A 24,745-nucleotide genomic window follows, 5' to 3' on the forward strand; every position below is an offset into this window, starting at 1 on the left:
TCCCTACCTTAAATATAAAAAATTATACCTTCGCCAGATGTCTACCTTGTGTTTTTTAACAAAAAATATGAAAAATCTATCAAAGTAACTAATATATCATTTAGTTTGACGAAAATAAGTTATATTTTTTAATTTTTTTTTTTAGTCGAGCATCAATATTCAAAATGGCCCCTTTATGAAATCTATAGAATGATTCCCTCACCAGATGTATAACTTGTGTTTTTAACCAAAAATATAAAAAATCGATTAAAGTGACTAAAATAACATTTAATTTGATGAACATCAATATTTTTAATTTAACTTTTTTTATCAGTTTAGTATCAATATTCAAACTTGCCCTCCTTCCTGAAATTCATAAAATGATACCAAAAACGGATGTATACCTTTTGTTTTTTTTAGCAAAAAATAAAAAATCTATGTAGGTGACTAAAATAATATTTAATTTGACAAACATCAATATTTTAAATTTAAAAACATTTTTTTATTAATTTATTATCCATTTTCAAACTCTTCCACCTTCATGAAATCTATAATATGATACCTTCTCCAGATATTTATCTTGTGTATTTGAACAAACGTAAGTTTTTTTCTAGATTTTTTTAGATTTTTACAAATACACAAGATAAATATTTGGTAAGGGTATCATTTTATTGATTTTAGGGAGGGAAACGAGTTTGCATATTAATACTCAATTTAAAAAACGTTTTTAAATAAAAATTCTGAATTTTCTTCAAACTAAATGCTATTTTAGTTACTTTCATAGATTTTTGACATTTTTTTGTTTGACAATTTTTGCTAAAACATACAAGGTATACATCTGGTTAAGGTACATTTTTATAGATTTCAGGAAGCTAAACATTTTTTGACCTATGAACTGTTATTCCTATTTTACTTAGTTTTCGAAAAAATGAAAAGAAAGGCCTGAAAAGGTGAAAATTTAATATATTTCAGCAAGCTGAATAATTTTGAACTATGAAATGCTATTCATATTTTGCTTTGTTTTCGAGAAAAAATATATTTTTAATTTAAAAAAAAAGAAAATATCTTTTTTCTTAAAAAAGCCTAATACAATTTTTTTCTTTCTTGACTGAAAATAACGGGAATCATCACCGAAACACAAACAAAAGATAAATTTGGGTAATTAATTTAAAATTAATCAATTAACTAAAAATTTGGGTAAAACTTTATCGAGGCTAGCCGTGTCAGACGACTTCATATCGATGCCATTGACGTGCATCAAACCGTCTTTATTACAAAAAGACACTCGTTAGCTTTAAAAATTAATAGATAAATCTATGGAGTATAAAATCAAAATCTAGCAAATATTTTCTCAAGTCTTATCCCTTCAGAGAAGAAAATTAATATATAAATAAAAATGAATCAACTTATTTTTCACTATACACTCTTATTTTTGTGAAAGGACGGGAATTTTTTCCAACTGGATAAAGACCACTTCAAAAAAAAAAAAACAAAAAAAAAACAAAAAAAACAAGAGACCTCATTTCTTCCTGAAAGGAAAATAAATTTTATTTTTCGCTCCTGACGGAAATGTAAAACTAGCAATTGGCGTTCCATGAACTTGTAGATTTTAGGAAGGACCAGTAAAATCGATTTTCTATAACTTTGATTATTTTACGAAACAGCGTCTCTTTATGGTAATTGAACGTTTACAATTAACAACTGTATTTCATAATTTCATCAATATTGTTACCGTATCCACGTTCATGTGTCAGACCTAACAATACTTTGTACAAGTTTTATGATACAAATATATTAAGACGATTCAGTTTACACAGTATGCTGATTCAGAAATTGTCTTTCTCCGAAGAAATACTCTCTCTCTCTCTCTCTCCATTGTTTTCTCTCTCACCCGCACTTTCTCTCACGTTCACACTCAATATTCCTGGGAGACTAATAGGACAAGAAATTAATTTAAATCTACGCACATTTACGCATTTGCATTGAAAAACACAACTCTCTCTCGATCACAACGCCGAACTCTTTTCACTTCATCAACCTTGTAGCTTCTTCTTGGTGACTCTGGTACCTTGGCTTTCCGTGCGTGAACGGCAAATACCGGTATTTAAGCATGTGCTGAAAAAAGAAACATTTTGTATGCAGAATTTCCTACTTTTCCCGGTCATTGGAATTTTTACAATTATAAACTTAAATTCCACAATTTATTATTTAAAAAATAAATATTCAACAATCCACGATATCAAAAATTTCAAGACATTTCAAATTATATATACGCTGCCCTGCAGAAGTTTTAGGCCACCTTTTTTTATGACTGAATCAATTATCTTAAGGGCATGTGATACTTACAGTTTCCCCGGCTTTTTTCCACAAAAATGAAAATTTTTAAAAACTGAATTCGGACATACTATAAAATATCATAACGGACGTCCCCGGACTCTTTTTTGAGGGATAACAAAAAAAATTTATTGTGCTACATAAAAATTTTATGCATATGCATTATTTTGAGGTTACGTTGTTTTTCATCTCTGCCTTTCTGATAATCTGGAAATTATTTATGAAATAAACTTTTTTGATTGCTTGCAAACAAGGCTAGTTCCGGGTGATTAGTTACTATGTTTATTTGTAAGTCCAAAGTTTTCGGCCAAAAATATTGTGTAGTTTGGAAGTAACGCTCGGGTGAATTGTAACACACATAACCTCGAAAAATACACGCACGTTGTTAGCAATATCCACAATTTTTTGATAAAAAAACACAAAAGAAGTGTGCTGCGACATCCATCAGCTTGTTCGCTATCATTTCCCAGATTTTGAAGGCAAAATATTTATTATTCTAGAAAAAAAGCCGGGGGAACCTAAAACTGGTAAAATCGACAATTTTCTAAGTATCACATGCCCTTAATTTTAATTATACCAGAGCTAAAAAAATTGCTCTTAAAAAGGTTGATTGTTTTCTAAATTCTGTATAAAATAAGCCCAGGGTGAAGCCAATTTGTCTAGTTTTTAAGTAGTTATTGCAAAAAAATAAATTTTCAGTAACTTCCGAAATAGTCAACATTTTTCAATGTTCTTGGGCTCATTTTAAAGTTTTTTTTTCGCCGCATCACAACAGCATATTAGTATAAATCGTAAAAAATTTCTTTTCGAATTGCAAGAACTTGAAGTTGTAACAAAAAATTTGGAAAAATTGCAAATATTATTTTGTGTAACAAAAATATTTTTGTAAAATATTGGGAATGGTGGTCTACCATTTCGCCATCTGGTGCCGAAAACTGGAACTAGAAAGAGTAGGTACAATTTTAAAGATGTATTTGAATTTTTGCATAAAAGTGTTTTAAGATTGTTTTGTGAAGTTTAGAACAATGATTAAGTACTGAAAACAAATTTTCATAAAAAAACAAATCGTCTTAGATAGAATTTCCACCTTATACAGTAAAAAAAAACATTTTCATCAAAAAGCTTTTAAAACAAAAACAAAAAAATTATTTCACTATCTCATGTAAGTTTCAATGCGTGGTAAGCTTAAATAAACTTTAATTAATGTATGTAACGACAAATTTTATCCAGATTTTGCAAATACTTCGAATAATAGACGACTGGAATTTAAACACGAATTCTAACCTAACCTTTAGATCTTTTTAAATAGCAAACATTTAATTTATAAAAGAATAAAAATTTACTTGTGAGTTTTGCTTCAAAATAAGTCCATTTATGTTTATAATCTTTTAACAATCACAATAAAGAGAACACTAATTGTTTTTTTTAGAAAAATATTTCTGTCAAAAAGTGTAGTTTTTCACTCTATAATATGTAAATTCCATCTAAAACACTTTGTTTTTGATAAAGGCTTATTTCTAGTATCCAATAAATACTTTAAATTCTACAAAAAAAATCGTTCAAACACTTTTATTCACAAATTAAAGGCATCTTTGAAATCGTATCTATTCTTTCTAGTTCCGACTTTTGTCACCAGGTGGCGTATCGTACATTAACCATTTTAAATATGAAACATAATTATGAAGTTTTTATGTAATTTCCTCAAAATAAATATTTATTTAACTTTTATTCTGATTTTCCTACAAATAAGATGTTTTCAAATGTTTCCATCTTTTTTATTACAACTTTAAGTTCTTGCAATTCGAAACGAAATTTTTTACTATTTATACTCGTAAGCTGTTGTGATACAATGAAAAAATGGCTTCAAAATGAGCCCAAAAAAATTGAAATTTACACTATTTTTGCAATATCTACTTAAAGACTCGACTATTTGGCTTCACCCTGGGCTAATTTTATACAGAATTTCGAAAACAATCAACCTTTTAAAGAGAAATTTTGTTAGCTCTGGTATAATTAAAATTAAAAGAATTTACTCAGTCATAAAAAAAGAGGTGGCCTAAAACTTTTGCAGGGCAGTGTAAGTAAAGGATCGTCCATACACTAAATTTCCACGTATTTTTTGGTAGTAAATCAATCTTTTTGTTTGAAAATTAATCTTTTTTAATAGTAAATTAATCCTTCTGTTTAAAAATTTATCTTTGTTAGTTGAAAATTCCACCTTTTGGTCAATAATACTTAAATTTTGTTAAAAATGAATTGTTTCAGTAGAAAGTTAATCTTTTTGTTTGACACTTTATCATTTTAGTTGATTTAACAATTAGGTTTTAAAGTTGAACCACCTTTCTAAAAATGAAACAAATTATTTTATTTTATTTCTTAAAAATTCAACTTTTTGCTTGGGAATGATTGAATTTGATTGAAAATTCGTATTTTTCATTAGTAAGATAATCTTTTTGTTTCAAAATTGATCGTTGTTCATTGAAAATTCATCTTTTTTGTAGTAAATTAATATTTTTAATTAAAAATTCATCTTTGTTAGTTGAAAAGTCAATCTTTTGGCAGAGAATTCTTGAATTTTGTTGAAAATTAATTTTTTCTGTAGAAAATTATTCATTTTATTTCAAACTTCATCTTTTTGGTTAAAGATTTAACAACCAGGTTTTAGAGTTAAACTGATTTCTTAAAAATTAAAGAAATTATTTTGCTTTCTTTCATAAAAATTCAACTTTTTGGTTGAAAATTCCTCTTTTAAATTCATCTTTATTGGTTGAAAATTCAACCTTTTGATTGAGAATTCTTGAATTTTGTTAAAAATTCATTTCTTCAGTGGAAGACTAATGTTTTTGTTTGAAACTTCATCTTTTTGGTTAAAGATTTAACCACTAGGTTTTAAAGTAGAACTACTTTCTCAAAAATTAAAGAAAATACTTTTATTTCTTTCTTAAAAATTCAATTTTTTTGTTGAGAATTCTAGAATTTTATTAAGACTCCGTCTCTCTAATTACTAAAATAATCTTTTTGCTTCGAAATTCATCGTTTTGAGATAGAAATTCAACCTTTTGGTTGACAAATCTTTAATTTTGTTAAAATTTCGTTTTTCTGTAGAAAATTAAATTTTGTTATGTAAAACTTCATCTTTTTTTTTTATTGAAAATTCGGATTTTTTGATAGTAAATTAACCTTTCTGTCTAAAAATTCATCTTTGTTAGTTGAAAATTCATCCTTTTGGTTGAGCATTCTTCAATTTTGTTGAAAATTTATTTTTTTTCAGTAGAAAATTATTCTTTTTATTTTAAAAATTCATCTTTTTGGTTAAATATTTAATAACTAGGTCAAGTTGAACTACTTTTTAAAGATTAAACAAATTATTTTTCTTTCTTTCTGAAAAGTTAAACTTGTTGGTTGAGAATTCTTGAATTTGATTGAAAATTCACCTTTTTTATTACTAAATTAAGCTTTTTGTTTCAAAATTGATATTTTTATATGAAAATCAAACATGTTGGTTGATAAATCTTGACTTTTGTTTAAAACTTCATCTTTTTTATTAAAAATTTAATAACTAGGTTTTAAAGCTGAACTACTTTCTTAAAAATGAAACAAATTACTTTTTTTCTAAAAAATTCAATTTTTTGGTTGAGAATTCTTAAATTTTGTTGAACATTCGTCTTTTTTATCAATAAATTAATCTTTTTGTTTCAAAATTAATATTTTTGGTTGAAAATAAAAACCTTTGGGTCGAAAATTCTTGAATTTGGTTAAAAATTCATTTTTTTCCATACAAAATTAATCTTTTTCTCTAAAAATGAGTCTTTTTGGTTAAAAAAACTTAGAAACTATGTTTTAAAGTAAAACGAATTTCTCAAAAAAAATTTAAAAACGTATTTTTCTTCCTTTACTCAAAATTCAACTTTTTGGTTAAGAATTATCGAATTTTATTGGAAGTTCGTCTTTTTTGGTAGTACTTTAACCTTTTTTTTTTAAATGCATCTTATTATTTTTGTTATCATCTTTTTGGCAGAAAATTCTTGAATTTTATTGAACATTTGTGTTTTTTGTGAGTAAACTAATCTTTTTGTTAAAAAATTTATCTTGTTTAGTTGAAAATTCAACCTTCTGGCTGAGAAATCTTGAATTTTGTTAATTCAATTTTTGTCGGTAGAAAGTTTTAAAGTTGAACTAACTTCTTAAAAATTAAAAAAAAATCTTTCTTTCTTAAAAATTAAACTTTTTGGTTGAGAATTCTTGAATCTTACTGAAATTTAGAACTTTAGAACTAGAAATTAGAAATTGAACTGCGTTATTGAAAATTCCTTTTTTTTTACTTGAAATAGTATTTTGGTGATTTAAAATTTACCTATTCCATTTTTGGTAAAAACCGGTTCTTTTTAAAGTAAAAATTTAAATTTTTGATAAAACTGAACTATTTTGTTAAGAATCCGTTTTTTTATTAAAAAATAATCTAGTTTAGTTCGAAATTAAATCTTTTGGTTGATAGTTCAATAATTTAGTCTACAAAATCATCTATTTGGTAGAAAATTCGTTCTTTTATAATTTAAAATTATATTTTTAAATTAAAAGTTTAACTATTCCATTTTTGGTTATAAATGTACCTTCCCTAGTTTAAAAACTCAATAATACCCAGATTAACTGGCATATAAAATTCAATTAGGCACATTTCAACACTCAATCTAAAAATGACTTTTTTTATTTTTATTGTTGATTTATTACCTATGTTTATAATTCACGACAGAGGGGGGGGGGCTCAAAAATTCCCCGAAATTCGTAAAGAAGTTTGTGGATGAAACCTAATTAGTATTATTGTACACAAGTTGAGCGAGAACCATTCTGTTGACAATTTATAATAAAAATGAAAGGGCGAGATTTGCAAGAATTTCAATTTGAAATTGCTCAGCTTTAGGCCCTTCAAATAAAATTTTCTTTATTTATTTGGATGGCACTGAGTTTTAAATATTCAATTTGCTATACTTTCACATTTCCAATAATTAAATTTTGAATGCTTAGTAATGCTTAGTAATAAAATTATTTAAGCCTGTATGTCTTAAAATAAAAGAAGTTCAATTTTACTGACTTCGATAAATATGGTGTATTATATAAAAAGTATTCATTTTGCATCTGTAAAAATATTCAATTCTGGATTTAAGTTTTCAGACCCGAAAATAAAACAATTCAACCTGGCTGGGCTTCAATCTTAAATTTTTATCGTTTCTAGTTTACTTAATTTAAAAGGATTTTAAGTAATGCGTTTTTGGTCAAAAATGCACTCGGAAATTCGAGTAATTACAAATATGTATGAACTTTCATATTTAAAGAACCACCAAATGTAAAATATGTAATCTTGAACAATTCCAAACTAGAAAACCATTAAAATTGAACATCTGTTTACTTTGAAGCCTTCAAATATAAATATTAAACAATTTTAGCAATAAAAACTGAAAATTCTTTCAAATAATTCTCAAAGCAATAAGTCTTCAGTTTAAAACTAATGAAATATTACGGCTTTCAAATAAAAATAAAATTACAGAACCTTCAAATATTCAATTAAAAATTATACAATCCCAAACATTTTAAATTGTCTAATTTATAAAGCGTGAATCTAAAGTTGCTTCATTTTAAATGACTTTCAATCGGAATTGAAATTTTTTCACAATTTAAATTGTAAGCCAAGAATATTTTTCGATGTTTTAATTTAAAACAGTCCAGTTTCAATCGCTTTCAATTTGAAGTGATCAAACTTTCACTTTGTAATTATGTATTTATTGTATCTCTAAATTGGAAAACTAATCAATTTGGAACGTTTTTAATGGAAAATTTATTAATTTAAAGCGTTTTTAAATTTGAAAATTTTCGCTGAATTACTCTTAAACTATTCGATATATAACAATATTTTAATGTTTAAATTTGATCTAAACAATGTTGAGTTTTTCAATTGAAAATAAATTTGGAAGGTTTTCAATTTTTAATTGTTTAACAACTAAGGCGTCCCATTTGAATTTGACAATTGTAGAATCTTAAAGTATTTAATTCTAAATGATTAAATTTCAGACTATTAATTTAAAATATAGAATTGATACATTTTTACTTTTATTATTTAATTTTTTTTCTACTTAAATTTTTTCAACTATTAAGGCTTTTAATTTGAAGATTGCTATGGTAGAATCTTTAATTTAAAAATATTGGAAATCCAAGATCATGGAATTTTAATAGCTATCAATTAAATTAGTCTAATTGGTACATTTTCATTCTGAACTCATTTAATTTGTAACGTTTTTGATAAACCCTATACGGGCAAATTGTGAATAGAGAAAAACCTAAAATTGTTCATTTTACAAATTTCCAATTTAAGATAAATCGATTTTAAACATTCTAATATTTTTTATTTAAAACTATCGAACTTATTAAGGATTGAAGTTATTCCATTTTAAAAACTTAAATTTTTTAATAGAAAAATTTAACATTTTTTACAATTATAAAAAATAAGCAAAAATCACAATGAAACTAAGGATAATAATTATTCAAAAACGTACATTTTAAAACTCTGTAAGGTTCAGAATCCAAAAATTAAAAATTCAGAACTTAAAATCTTCAAAATTGAGCCAATAAAAAGCATTTCGTAATCTATCGTGGAAAAATTTCGTGCATAAAGTACACGTATCTACAACTGTAATTTTATGTTAAAACGTGTATTTTTTTTGATAAAATGTACAAAATTTAAAAAAAAAAGACAAATAGCTCATTTTTTCTTGTATTTTCTTGAAGTAAAGTAAAAAGAATTTTAAAAAAGTACAAGTTATTACAGTTCACAAATTTTTATAACTTTTTATTGATATTTTTTTTTACTTTGTTGTAAAAATCTACAAGGTATTAGACGTTACCAAAGGATTTTACTTTTTTTCTTCAATTTGAACCTTTGACTTTACAAAAACACTTCTAACTTTACGTAAATTATTGTAGAAAATTACAAATCTTTATAAAAAGTTGTTCTTTTTCGACCTAGGATTACAAATATTTTGAACATTACAATGAGATAATTTTAAATTAAGATATGTATATGAAAGGTATTAAAAAAAGCTTTTATTTTAAAACTTTAAAGAAATGGTAGAATAGTAAAAGACAATAATGAATACTCCCAAGGTGGCCGCTGGACCGGTAAAACCCAAAAAATGACCGTGAATTAATTTTTTTATCAGAAATTTTACAATTTTTTAGAAAAAAGTATATATTTCCAAGTTTCATTTGGACACTTTTTTAAGTAATCAGTTGAATTTTTATCTTTTTCAATTATCATACAATTCAGTTTACAATCCGTAATTCAAAAATATTTGACATACAAATTTTATCTTTTAAGCGTACATTTTTCATTTACAGAATTTGAAAAAACAGTTTTAAAGACTTCAAACTGTACAAATACTCCACGTCCTAATTTAAAATCAAATATAGATTTCGGAAGATTTCATACAAAAAATTTTTAAGCTTTTTAAGAGTTTTGAAAGGCTTCAGAAGAATAAAAAACATTTCCTAGGTAAATTGAAAAAGATTTTTTATTTTGAAAATTAATTTTAAGAGTATTTAAAAGGACTAAAAAAATTCTGAAAAATAAATGTGAAAAATTTAAAGAAAATTCATTTGATTTGGCACGATTAAAAAAACATTTAGGATAAATGCGAATCATTTTGAAAGATGTTTAGAAGTTCTCAACAACATTTTTAAACAAATTTAACAAATGTAAAACAACAGGTCAATGTTTCAAGATTTTGAAATAAAATTTTGAAGTAGTTTAAGGATTTTAAACTATTTAGGATAAAAACAATTTAACTTTTAATTTAAGAAGTGTTCAGTTTATAGAAAAAAATGTAATCATTAAATTTTTTATATTTCTGGCATAAAATTCCTTAAAATTATCTCATTTTTAAATTTGTTAAATTCATTTATTTATTGATTCTTCAATTTAAAGCATTGAGAATGATAAATTGGATTTATATTTTCTGAATTGAAATTTGAACTCAATAATTTATAATAGTTGAAAAATTTTTATTCAAGAGTTTAACAGAATTTAATTAAAATCGTTTAGTTGAAAAGTGTTAGTAGCTTCCATTTTATACGTGTAAATTATAGAGCATTTGAATACATTTTTGAACAAAAAATTGTTTAAACTTCTGTTTTAAAAGTTTCAAATTCCTGAGTACCACTTTGAGTGCTTTAATTTGCAGCTCACTTTTTATAACTTCAAATGGAAAAATTTTGTGTTTTAGGGTTCTATTTTAAAAATTTTATTGACCGTGAAAAATGTTTGCAAGTCGTGAAAAAAACGATAATTTTTTTATTTAATTAAAATGACCACTCTCAATTGTTATTAAACAGCAAAAACGTTACGTCTGAAGTTTTTTTCTGCAGATATATAGCAATCGATTCGATACCACATATGTAATTGAAAAAAAATTGGTCAAATTAAATTTCACATTTTAAAATTTTGCAGTCTAACGGACTTTAATTTACAATTTTTCTTTTTAAAAGTTTTAAAAGCTTCCATTTTATACGCCTAAATTATTACAGGGGGGCCGCTTTAATCGAAGAAAAAATTCCCGGTCATTTCCGGGTCTTTTCCCGATTCGCAAACATTTTTCACGGCCAATGAAATTTAAAAAATCAAACTATATTCTGAACATTTTTCCATATAAATTAATAAACAATAAACAACAAATTAAAGCATTCAAAGTGGAACCCTTGAATTTCAAACTTTTATCATTGAAATTTAAAAGTTTTCAAATCAAAATTTGTGTACACAAATACTCAATAACTTACATGTATAAACTGGAAGGTACTAACACTTTTAAATTAAACAATGTTAAATTAAATGAAAATAAACTGCAAAATTTAGAACTTTTTTAAATTGTAGAGTTCAAAGATTCAGATTAAGTTCCAGAAATATAAATCCACGTTAACATTTTCAAGTCTAAATTAAAGAATCAATAAATGAACTTTAAAAACTTTCAAAATTATATTATTTTAAGTAATTTTAAGCTAGACGCATTAAACATTGAAAAATAATTTTTTTAACTTAACAGTTCTTAAATTAGAAGTTAAATTATTTTTATTTTAAATAGTTTAGGCATCCTTCAAATCCAAATTCAAAATCATTTTTGAATTTTTTATCAGAACTTTTAAATATATTTCAAAATGAATTGAATTTTTTCTATAACTTTTACAAAATCCTGCAAATTAAAAAAATTAACTTTTGAATTTATAAATAACAATAGAACACTTATTATTTGTAAAACTATTAGAGCAATATTGAGAGATATTTAGAAGTTTTAAAAAGATTAGAATTAAATTTAGAACTTCACATAATTTGAAATACTTACATCCGAAATTAAAATAAAATTTAAATTTTTGCAGATTCCAAATAAAAAATTTAGATTTTTTTTAAGAATTGTGAAATACTAGAAAAGAATAAAAATGTTCTTAAGATTCTTAGGAAAATCGAAAATGATTTTTAACTTTGAAAAATTATTGTAACAGAAAGTTTAAGAAGATTTTAAGAGATTCAAAAAATGATCAAAGAAGAACATGGAAGACTTTAAGGATTTTATTTAATTTGCCCGTTTTTCAAAAATTGTAGAAAAATTTAGAATAATTTGAATATATATTTAGAAGCTCTGAAAAAAATGTTACACTTCGTTTAAATTACTTGATATAGTTCCAAGTTTTTAATTAATTTTGAATCTTTTAAAAACTTCTACATATCTCTTAAAATTACTCAAATTTTTTCTACAAGTAATAAGTGTTCAATTGTTATTTATGCGTCCAAATTGAACAATTTCACTCATAAATTAAACAATTTTAAAACAAGAACAATTAAAATTGTATCGCTAAAAGATTAAAAGTTCTGCGAAAATCTAAAGATTCAAAGCTTTCTATGTAAAACAATTCGGTTTCAAATTGTTTTCTTTTAAATATTTGGTTTCAATTTACTTGTCTTAAATGAACAGTAAAATATTGTTAAATATTAAATACTTATTCTTTTTCTACATGAAGAAATTTCCAATTAAATCTGATAAAAATTAAATAATTTAGACTCACGATATATTAAATTTAATAAAAACCTTTAATTACGACTATATTATTATGTATTCATTTTTAAGTTGAAAATAGTAAAACGCATGTTTACATTTTTTAATAGCTGAATAAAATGAATAGAAATAATATATTAATAAATTTATTTATTAAATTCAATATAAAAAAATAATATAAAGGAATACCTGAAACTCTGAATTAAAAATATATTATTGATAAATCATGAAAATTTTTATTTAAAAACAAAATTATCAGAATAAATGATATATTAATTTCAATTCTTATCAAGACTTTCGAATTGAAAAAGTTACAATCAGGAAATTCTCAAATTTTGAACAGATCTAGAATTGTTTAGTCAAATCATTTATTGTTCAGATTTTTATACTTAGAGTAAAGATCCATTTGAAAAATAATTTATTTATTTATATTTACAGTTGATAAAATAAAACTATTTTTATCAAAAAATTTTAACTTCAAATGCTTTTAATTTTTAATTGTTTAAATCCTCAAAACTGCACTTTAATTATTTTAAAAAGTGTTAAAATCGAACTTGGGCAGATTTTTCTTCATAAAAATTCGTAAGATTCCCGGTTTCCAGGTCTGGCGGCCACCCTGTTTTTTATAAAAAAAAATCTTCGATTTTAAAAACTTCTAATATAAAAATTTGTTAAACCTTTAAAACTGCATTTTTAACTTCTTCAAATTAAAATATATGCTTAAAAATTAAAAATGGAAAATTTTTAAAGTGAAAGATTTTCGAATCCGGCATTCTAAACTAAATGATATAATATTGTATAGAAATCACAATTTAGGAAATTATTTAAAAACGTTTGAAATCAAAGTTGGACAAACTTTTTATTCTAAAAATTTGGTCAAATTCCCCGTCAAAAAATAAATTCACTGTCATTTCCCGGTTTTTCCCAGGAAATGAAAAAAATTGTAATGAATCTTTTAGTTTCAATGAACGTGATCGATTTTTTCTTCATCAATCTAAGATTTTTTTTTGTAATAACGATTCTACTTTCCTGTAATTTTTGTTGCAATTTATTGTATTTACATATATTGTAGATTCCTCTAAAAAATGTTAGATCTTTTTGTACTTTTTTGTAAAAATTTTTCCACCAGGGATGACAATAGATTTTTGCAATTATAACTCTAAATGTTTACCTTTATTTGCCGCTTCATGGTGATGCAGAAGAGCGTAATGAAATACATTACAAGGATTGGCCAAAATACTGGAATATTAAACATTTCGAAGAAAGTCATCGCAGTCGCGCTAATTGTCGATACAGTCACAGCATGCCAGAATTTGAATTCTGGCAACCGCCTTATAAATGGCCTAAATTCTTCATTGGACTTCGTTGGTAACTCTGGACCATCCGCATCTAAAATTTATTTCTAATATTAGATAGTAGGATTAAGTTTTTCAACGAATGCAAATTAATTTGCTTTCCTTTCTTATTAGTATTCTGTTTGCAGGGTCAAATAAATGTAACGTATTCAAATATACCACAAAGTGCAAAAATTGATTCATTCTAAACACCCTTTAACACAGCAGGGCAACAGATTGAAAAATGAACTTTTTTTTAAATAAAATTATAAATCTTCAACTAGAATAAATGACTTATAAACTAAAAAGATTAATTTAAAAATAAAATGATGAATTTCTAAACAATGACATTAATTTTTAAACAAAAAGATTAATTTTCTACACAAAAATACAATTTTTCAACTAAATACTTGAATTTCTAATTAAAGAAGATAAAAATACTCAACCAATCAGTTGAATTTTTTAACAAAAAAAAATTTTTTTACTAAAAGATCAATTTTCAACCAAAATCTAAAATAATTAAGTTGCAACTTCCAAAAATGAATGTTCAACCAAAACTAAACTAAGTAAGTTTTAACTTTATAAAATCAATATTCAATCAAAAATTGAATCATAAAATTTTTAATCAAAAAATGAATGTTCAATTAAATAGAGGAATTTTTAACTAAAATTATGAAATATTCAACTGAAATAATAGTTACATTTACAGTTTAAAAAAACTATATAATTTTCAACCACAATAAAAGAAATTTTCAACAAAATAGTTGAATTTTCAGCAAAAAAATTAATTTTCATCCAAAGAAAAAACAAGTTTTCAATCAAACAGTTCATTTGTTAAGCAAAGAAAATGGATTTTTAATCAAAGTGATGAAACTTCAACCAAAAAACAATAATTTTTAACAAACGAGTTTAATTTTTTCAACCAAGTAATTTTATTTCCAACTTAAAACATGAATTTTCAACTAAAATGATCAATATTAACTGGAATAATAAAATTTTTAAACGATGGAATTAACTTTTAAATAAAAATATAATTTTCTTCACACAAACAAAACGGTTTCTCAACAAAATATGCGAATTTTCCATTAAAAAAAAACACAAGTTTTTAGTCAAATTGTTGAATTTTCAACTAGAAAAGATTAATTTTCAACCAAACTAATGGATTTTATATCTACAAAAAAACATGAAAATTTAATAATAAAAATTCATTTTGTACAAAAGAAGACGAATTTTCCATAAAGTACATAAATTTTCAAACAAATAATTTAATTTAAAAATTTTTAAAATCCATTTTCAACCAAACAATTGAATTTTCATCCAAAAAAGATAAATTTTCAACAAAAAATAGAATAGTTTCATTTTCCATAAAAAATCTCATTCTTAATAAAAAAATAAACGGAGTTTGAGTAAAATAGTAAAAATTTTACTTGAAAAAATTATTTTCGACAAATTAATTACATTTAAATTTTCAAAAAGAGATGAATTTTCAATAAAATGATGAATCTTCAAACAAAAAAAATTAATTTTTAACCAGATTTTAATTTTCAACCGCAAGTAGTTGAATTTTTGACTACAAAACAGTGAAATTCGCAAATAACAATGCTGGAACATTTTGTATTATAATTCAGAAATATTTTCTCTTTAAAATACTACTTTTACTCTAAGAACTACTTGGAAGTACTCTCTTTTTTTTTTAATTTGAAGAAGGAAATTCTAAATTGTGATGAATTCTGACTTTAAACGGGGATTTTTTTTAATTAAATAAATATAATTATATTTTTTTACGCAAACTCCAATTCCTAGAATAAAAAGGATTATTATTTACTAAAATGCCTTGTTCGAGCAAGAATAAATGAGAAGAGAATAAAAAGCGATAAATTTATTTGTTGCAAAAATTGAGAAAGTGATTGTTTTTGTACGTTTGGAATATCATCAATTCGAGTATTGAACTTCAACCAGAGATACAAATATCACAAAGAAAAAAATTGCAAAAGGTATTTTATATATTGGGGAAAAATTCTTTATCTAATAAATTATAGATGAAAATGCACAAAATCAGATTCAAGGAACGTAACATTCTTTAAGTAATATGAAAAGCTCTCTTTTTAATTAATTAAAAGCCGATCATTTCTCTCGGGTTTTCATGGTAAAATTGATAACATTTTTAGAATAAGTCAGAACAATTCAATTTCACTTCAAAAGCATTTAAATGGATAGGAAAAAAATGTTAAAAAATTCTATTGATTTCCGTAAAACTGGAATTAATTTAGAGTAATTTATTATAAAAAAAGAATTCAATGAAATTCATAGAAATGCAATATGAATTACAAAAAAATAAATAAACTGAATTTAAAACAATTTGAAAATATGAAAAAAATTAATTGAATTCCCTAACTTTGAAATAAGCTTAGAAAAATTCAAGAGAATTCAAAGAATTCGATGAAATGCTTAAGAATTCAAGGTCAGGTTAAAAGCTTTAAACAATAAAAAAAATCATTGAATTAATTAGTATTGAGTTAACTTAGAAGGATTCAAGTAAATTGAAAAAAAATCAAGAGAATTCCAAATATTTTAAAAGAATTCAATGTGAATTTCAAGAAAAATTTCAAATCTCTTAAAATCTTTGAAATCTTACTAATTTCTAACATAATAAGTGACTATTGATTACAAAACAATTCAAGATAAATTCAAAAGAACTCAGGTGAATTGGAATAATTTTAAGAATCGAAAAGATTTGATTGATTACAATACATTTTTAGTGAATTTAGAAAAAATTAAAAAGATATGAGAAGAATGAGATGAAATTCATAAAAAAATCAACCTGCATTTAAAAAGTACTTAAATGAATTGAAAACAATTTAAAAATATGGAAAAATTAATTGAATTGGATAGAAATGCTTTGGAATCTTTCTAAATGCCCTAAAATATTTCAGTCTTTGAATGCCTTCAAACTACTGAATCAATAAAAAATGTATGTTTGATCTTTTAAAATAATTCAAATGATTGAAAATCCTTTACATTCCTTTGAAATTTTGTAAAGCTCTTGAAAATGCCAAGGAATTTGAGTAAAATACGTTAAAATATTTCAAAACCTTTTATCATTTTATCAATTGATCCTAAGGATAATTGAATTAAATCTTTTTAAAATTAAAATTAAAAATCCATTGGATTAAGTAGAAAAGAATAAAATTATAGATATTCAAGTGAATGGAAAAACTTCCAGTGAATTCATTAAATTCAAGAGAATTCAGGTGAATTTCAAATCTCTTCAATCATTTAAAATCCTTTAAAATTCCTCACTTCTCATGAATAAATTCTGTAAAATCCTCTGAAATATGATAAAATTCGTGATATTCTATGATGACATTTTCTGACATCATGGAAAATGTATTAAAATACATTGAGAGTTGTAAAATCCCTTGAAATCATTTAAATCCTCGGAAATCTTTAAAAACATTTTGAAGTCTGATACGTTCTGTAAAATCATTCCATATCTTCAGAAATTTTAGAAAATTCTTTATCCTATTGGGAATGGTTAAACTGCGATACGCCACCTGGTGACAAAAATTCGAACTAAAAGGAATAGGTACGATTTTCAAGATGCATTTCAATTTGGACGTAAAAGTGTTTGAACAATTTTTTTGTCGAATTTAAAGTATTTATTTGATAATAAAAATAAGTCTTCATCGAAACAAATATTTGCCTAAAAAAAAACAATTATTGTTCTCTTTATTGTGATTTTCAAGAGATTATAAACTTAAATGAACTTATTTTTAAGCAAAAATGAACTCAAAGTAAATTTTTAGTGATTTATACATAAAATATTTACTATTTAAAAATCTGATCTAAAAATTAGGTTAGAATTCGTATTTAAATTCCAGTTGCCTATTATTCGTTTTCTTGGCTTTATATGGATAAAATTTGTCGCTAGATAATTAATTAAAGTTTATTTAAACTTGTAAATGCATTGAAACTTACATGAAATAGTGAAATAATTGTTTGTTTTTTTTTTTAAACATTTTTGATAAAAATGTTTCTTTCACTGCATAAGGTGGAAATTCTATCTAAAATGATTTGTTTTTTATGAAAATTTGTTTTTAGTATTCAATCATTGTTTTATACTTCACAAAACAATCGTAAAAACACTTTTATGCAAAGACTAGACTACATGTTTAAAATTGTACCTACTCTTTCTAGTTCCATTTTTCGGCACCAGGTGGCGAAATGGTAGACCACCATTCCCAATAATATTTCAAAATCTTTTAAATCACTTCAAATTAATTAAATAATTTAAACAAATCCTTGGAATCTTTTAAAATTCCCTAAAATGCTTTAAATTTGAAGCTCTTGAAAATGCCTTAGAAGTATTTAAAATGCCCTAAACTCTTAAAAATCCCTTAAAATTATTGAAATCTGTTTTTAAAATTTCTCGGAACCTTCATACATACCCAGAAATATTTCAAAGAATTCAAGATAATTCAAAAATAGGTATAGACCTGAAGTGAATAGTGATTAACCCACGAATTAATTCATTGAATGTTATTATAATAATTGAATGAATTTAATGTTTTTAAAATTCCCGACCAAGTAGCCACCCTAGTTCAATCGGTTGTAGCGAAAAATACGAATGTCAAAAAATAAAAAATCTTGGAATGAAATTATTTTCTGATTGCAAATTTAAAATTAATCCTATCTGTATTTACACAATAATTGAAGCCTCAGCAGAGCTAATTCGCGGTCAGAAATCTATTATCATACTATGATCATAGTTTTAAATAAAAGTTTGTTTTTGCAATTAATTCAACAATATCTATGCCGAGGCTTCACTAACATACTTTATGGAAAAGTATTTAATATTCCGTCAAAAAATGAAAAAAGAAAGAATAAACGAGTAATTACCGTCAAAATCCATTGCAGGATCTATTTTTGGTGTGAGAAATGCAATAAATAAATTAAGATGATAAATCCCCAATCCGTATGTGATGATGTACCAGCCCTATAAAAACAAGAATCATTTATTCTACTTTTTAAAGATATTATAGATTTTTTTGGTGATCATTACATAGAATTAAATTTGTTCTCACCTGTACTAAGAGAATACGTAGGAGGAATAACAATAATAAAGTTACGGCGAATACCCATCGCCATACAACGTGTGGCGCCCAACGATCCTGCCAACTCTGGTAAATCTGTAAAATGTTACACGATATTTAAAAAGATGAAAATTACTTTAAATTGAAAATAAAACAATAAAATGTAATGCAGTTCTTCTCATGTTGATAAAATTTTTTTAAAAAAATAGGTTATTAGAGGATGTCTACTCAAATCCTGGAAAATAATTCCCTGAAAATTCCAGCTTTCTTCAATAAAATATGTTTAATTTAGAAAACTTTGACAAATTATATTACAAGATATTCTTAAATATATCAGCTGCATCGATTAATTAATAATTGAATAATACTACAAACATAATTAATCATTTCTAGTCCATGAATTTGAACAATAACGGGAAAAAAAATACATTCAAATTTAGTATATTTAATTTTTAACAAGATAGGTGAATTGTTAACTAAATAGTTGAATTTTCTACCAAAAAAGACGATTTTTTTCAACAAAATATAAGAATTCTCAACCAAATAGTTGAATCTTTAACTAGAAAAGATTTATTTTCCACGAAATAGTTAAAATTTCATCTAGGAAAGATTAGTTTTCAACCAAACATGAAACAGTTAAATTTTCAGAAAAAAACTCAATCACACCAAAACACATTTTGAACCAGTGATCAATTTTTAACTAAAATGATAAATCTTAACTGAAAGAGAGGATAATTAAAAAAAAAGTTTTAGAAAAAGTGTTTAACTGTGAAACAAAAAGTTTTATTTAAAAAAATCAATTTTCAAATCGGAAAATTAATTATCTACCACAAAAAGATGTTTAAACAAAATACATGGATTTTCAGTGAAAAAGTTAAATTTCTAATTAAGAAAAGAAAATTTCCAAACATATAGTAGAATTTTGAGCCAAAAAAATCAACTCTTAACTAAAATAATGAATCTTTAACTGGAATAGTTGAATTTTCAGCAGCAAAAAATGAATTTTTAACCAAAAAATTAATTTTTACAACAAAAAAAGACAAAACTTCCACAAAACACATCAATTTTCAAACTAAAGAGATAAATTGACAAGCAAAAATTTAATAGTTGAATTTTCATTTAAAAAAAAAAACAATATTCAACGCAAAAAAAACTAAACTTTTAAAAACTAGGCCCATCTTGATTTTCAATCAAAAACATTTGAATGATGCCAAATAAAACAAGTATTTAACATGAGTTAGATTTTCAACTAAGATAGATTTTTCAGTTAAGAGAGGTAAAAAATTGCAAACAAACTGTTGAATTTTCAAGCAAATAGATCAATTTTTGACCAAGAATATTAATTTTCTATCAAAAAGAACGAATTTTCAACAAAAGACATAAATCTTCAACTAGATACTCTAATTTTCAACTAAAAACGATAAATTTTCAACCTAAACTAGAATAGTTAAATTTTCAGTTAAAAACAGTAATTCAAACAAATAAAAAAACGAATTTTCAACATAGTTCAGCCATATAAGGCTACATTTACAAATAAGGAATCATTGTTATTCAATTTTTTATTGCAATTTAAAAAAAAAATTAAGCACGCTCTCCAACAAAGGATTAATTTTATTTAAAAAATGACTAAAATATGATATAGAATTTACATCGATTATTAAATTTTTAATCCTTTCAATCCTTTTGATTAGAATGTACTGACTTTCAATCTCAACCTATTTAATTTGGAATTCTAAAATTCTGCACTAATAGGGCATTCAATACGAAATTTTATAATAATGAATATTGGAATTCAAAATTATTAAGATTGGAACCTTTCAAATTGCAAATGGTGTGCTATTAATTTTAAATTGTCTAATTTTTTAAGTTTTAATCCAAAGTTATTAAATTTTAAAGTAACGTAAAAAATATATTATTCTAATTTGTTTAAAAGCATAAGGCAATATCAACTAGAAAAAACAAGAGTGCCTAGAATTTTTTTTAATCGCTAGAAAACATTCACGCCCCCGATTTTTATTTTGTTTTGTCTCGTACAATTTTCATGTTATACAATTAATATTAAAACCAAATTTTTTATAATTAATGAAAACTGATAGCTTGACTTCAGAATTAATGCACAATATTTTGGTACAATAAATAAAAAAACAAACCGTTGTCTTTTTGTGTAAAAATAAAAATTTCAGATGAAAAACACTAACATTAAGTGCGAAAACATTTATTTATTATCATATTATATTCGAAAAAATCGACTAAAGGTTACATTTTATACAGAAGAAAATTGAAAGTTGAATTTACAACAATCAAAAATTAAATTTACAATTTTCCTCTATTTTCAATTTAAAATTATTCAATGATTCTAAATCTTCTTTATATTATTAAGTCTTTTCTTTGAAAATACCAATTTTCAATTAAAAACGCTAATGTAACAAAAAATGTTAAAAAATTAGGAATCTTCTTTGAAATCGAAATTTTTTTAACATCAATAATTATCTACGAAGAACACTAACATAAAGTAAGAATTGTCGTTTCAAATAGCAAATCTGCTAACACAAATAAAATAATCTTTTTTCTGAAATCTAATAACTTTTCATTAAAAATATCGACTTCTGGTGAAAAACGCGAATTTAACTTAAAATTTCTAAAAAATTATTAATCTTTTTTTAAATATAATGATTCTTGAATAAAAGTGTCAATTTTTAACGAAAAATATCAATAGAATCCGAAATTTATTAAGAATTCAACGTGAAAAACGTTAATATATCCTGAAACTATTCGAAAAATGTCAATCTTTTTTAACAAACGTTAATATAACCTGAATCTGTTCAAAAAATGATAAATAATCTATGAAATCTGTATTAAAAACTGATAGCTTAACTCACATTGTACAACATTTTTCAACTTTTTCGAAATCTAATAATTTTTTATCAAAAATAACGCCTTCCGATGAGATCAGCAAAATCGCCAAAAATCGTTATAAATTTTTGTATCTTATTTCAAAACTAATATAAAAAAAATTAAATTACAAATTTCCGACGAAAAAAGGTAACAAAATTCCAAATTGTTAAAAGATTCTATATTTTTTGTTTAAAAGTGTCAATTTCTATTTAACGAAGAACACTAATAAAACCGGAAAACTTAAATAGTTGAAAATTTTTAAATCTTTGAAAAGTTTTTGCAGAGCACGCTTTTATTTATGTTTAAAGAATCCTATTTCCTGTGCACAACTTACAATTTTGAGAAATTTAAAGTCCTCGAAATATTAAAAGAATATTAAAAAACACAAATATTTATATTTGTAACTTCAACTTTTAGAATTGAGAATTGCAATGATTGGCAAGATTTTCGAGTTATTTCGTTACACCACTTTTTTTAGATAGAAATAACTAACCTGTGACATTCTAAATATCGTTTGACTAACGACATTCAGCCTGGACGGGCCGTCCAAATCTTCGTCGTGCATCATCGTAACTCCCTAAAATAAATTTCTGCAAAAATAAATGAATTTTGAGAATTGAAGCTTACAATTTTTAAAAACCTGCTAATATTAGTAATACAATTTATTTTAAAAAAATGTTTGTATCGTGTAATGAAAAAAAATATATATATATATATAATTTAAAAAAAAAGACATCAGGTACTCCTAGTAAAAATCATTTTTGCAATATTCATGTAAAAAAACGCGTCAATTACAAGAATGCGTAGCGTAACATTTAAAAACGAAACCTGCCTGAAAATTGAATTCGCATTTTCAATAATTAGAAAGTAAAGTCCTAGGAAAATCTCCGAATTTAAAAAATTCAGAAAGCCTTTATATATCACTTTTTGTGGAAAAAAATATTCTAATCATTTGTATTTTATGCTTGAGCAATATATAAAAAATCCATGAGTAATCGAGCTACACTAAGTAGGCCAATAATTTATTCTGTGCCGCACGTTTAGTACAATTATTTGCTTACTCTGATTTGTGTTATTTGCGTCAATTAAAAACACATTATAACCGATTATAATACGATCAGGAAAATTATAATTATAACTACAACACATGCAAAACTATGAAAAATTAGTTTACAATTCAAGCCAAATGTGATTATCGAGCAAAATTGAATTTTTAAAAAGGATGAAAATTAGAAATACACAAAATCTTGTCCTCGAAGTGGTAGAAAACTAAGAACGTCTAACGTAGTTCGAATATTAAAAAAAAATACAAGAAAAAATGAGAGGATAACAATAAGTTTCATAATTATAAATCGTCCTCCGTATTCTTTCCTCATCAAAAAGCGCTATCTCACGTAAACTCGATAAGGAAATCAGAGCAATTTAGTTCATAATCTAAAATTACTAAATAAACAAAACCCGCAATTTTTGAATTTCCACACTAAATAATGTTATAAAATTCATAAAATTCAATAATAAAACATCATTCTTCAAGAAAATGAGAGATAAAGGCTGAAATATTGATAAGAATGTTGGTATACAGACTGCGTCAGAATGTTATATTCAATTGATTAAGTTATGAGCTTTTGGACTAATTTTGAATTATTGACTCAAAAAGTCATAGACAGAATGGGTTTATCGAGTCTTTAATTGTTTTTTTTCTTCTTTTTCTAGAAGGGAACGACCACGATACCTAACCTCATAATTGGAAATTTGTATCAAGTGTAAAATAACTATATTAAATATATAAAATAGGGTACTCACCTAAACTATTAGTCGCAAAGATCGGAATCTGTATAATCGATTCACGAAGAATTAAAGTTTTTATAAAAATATATTACACGTCACAACATCGACGACATTACTCTCAAACTTGAGTAGATGGACTAGGAATGTGTCATTTCGGCACTTTACCTCAGCGGTGTCAGCGGCATCTGTTGCCTAATTCCAAAACTAAATTCGATGAACCGAATTATCAGGGTTGAAAAAGTAAAATACAATAATTTACGTATTTTACCCAGCCTCCTGTCACCGAGAGATGAATATGATCCATGTGTTGAAAATGGCCATGCGGCGGCGCTAGTAGTAACTTTGTTCTAATTGTTTTGACTGTTATATGTCTTTTGTCATGTAGAGCCGTTAAAAAACCATTAAAATGTATCAAGAAAACGGTTTATTCATATAATTATTGCGAAAATGACACAGAGGATTTTTATGATAGTGTTTTTCTTCTTTGTATCGAATCACTTCCATTAATTATCGCTCCGGTATGAAAATACCCGAAGACCCAGAATAAAAGAGTTAGCAGATTTTTAACAATTATGAAAGATCTGAGGAGAAATAGTTTCAGTTTTATTTTAAAAGAATAATTTCAAGTTTTAAAGATTTTAAAATGTGGGTTAAAAGAATATGGAAGACGTTGAGACCATTTTTTTTAATTTTGGAAGTTTTACCATTTTTTTAGGTAAACTGAATTTTGTGAAGACGTGAAAAAAGTTCTTGAAATTCATGGGAGATTTTTAAATTTTTAAAAAGGGTTTGAAAGATTTTAAAGCAAAATTTTGCAATTTCGTCATATTACATAATTTTGGAATAAATTTGAGTAAGTTTGAGAGACATTCAAAAGATTTGAAACAGTTCAAAAATAAATAAAACTTCTAAAGTTTTTTTTTTAAATTTTGTAAAGTTTCAAGAAAATGAAAGATATTTTTCAGGTTCCTAGGAAAAATTAAAATAATTTTTTATTTCGAAAAATTATTTAAAAAGAGTTTGGAAGATTTCAAAAATGGTCAAAGAAGAAGCTGACAGATTTTAGGGCAATTTTCAAAATCTTGCAGAATAAATAAAAAATGCAAAAAAAATTTGAATAATTTTTAAAAATTAGAAGGCTTAGAAGGTCTGACAAAATTAAAAAAAAAAAAAGAATTTTTCTTATATTCGTGTGAAAGTTTTAAATAATTTTTTATTTTGAACAATGAAGTAT

At 24.5% G+C, this 24,745-nt stretch overlaps 1 protein-coding gene across 1 annotated transcript; it reads right to left on the reverse strand.

The window, feature by feature from the left end:
* Positions 1-1,622: 1,622 nt before the first annotated feature.
* On the reverse strand, positions 1,623-23,690 carry LOC117173616 (protein RER1). Its single transcript, XM_033362258.1, has 6 exons — positions 23,527-23,690; positions 22,217-22,313; positions 18,820-18,924; positions 18,635-18,731; positions 13,573-13,790; positions 1,623-2,094 (listed from the first exon to the last, which is right to left on the reverse strand). Exons 2-6 carry the CDS (start codon positions 22,289-22,291, stop codon positions 2,005-2,007), a joined length of 585 nt encoding a protein of 194 aa, XP_033218149.1. The 5' UTR covers positions 22,292-22,313; positions 23,527-23,690; the 3' UTR covers positions 1,623-2,004.
* Between the last annotated feature and the right edge of the window lie 1,055 nt (positions 23,691-24,745).

Source organism: Belonocnema kinseyi, chromosome 1, assembly GCF_010883055.1.
Source record: "Belonocnema kinseyi isolate 2016_QV_RU_SX_M_011 chromosome 1, B_treatae_v1, whole genome shotgun sequence".
Taxonomy (NCBI): domain Eukaryota; kingdom Metazoa; phylum Arthropoda; class Insecta; order Hymenoptera; family Cynipidae; genus Belonocnema; species Belonocnema kinseyi.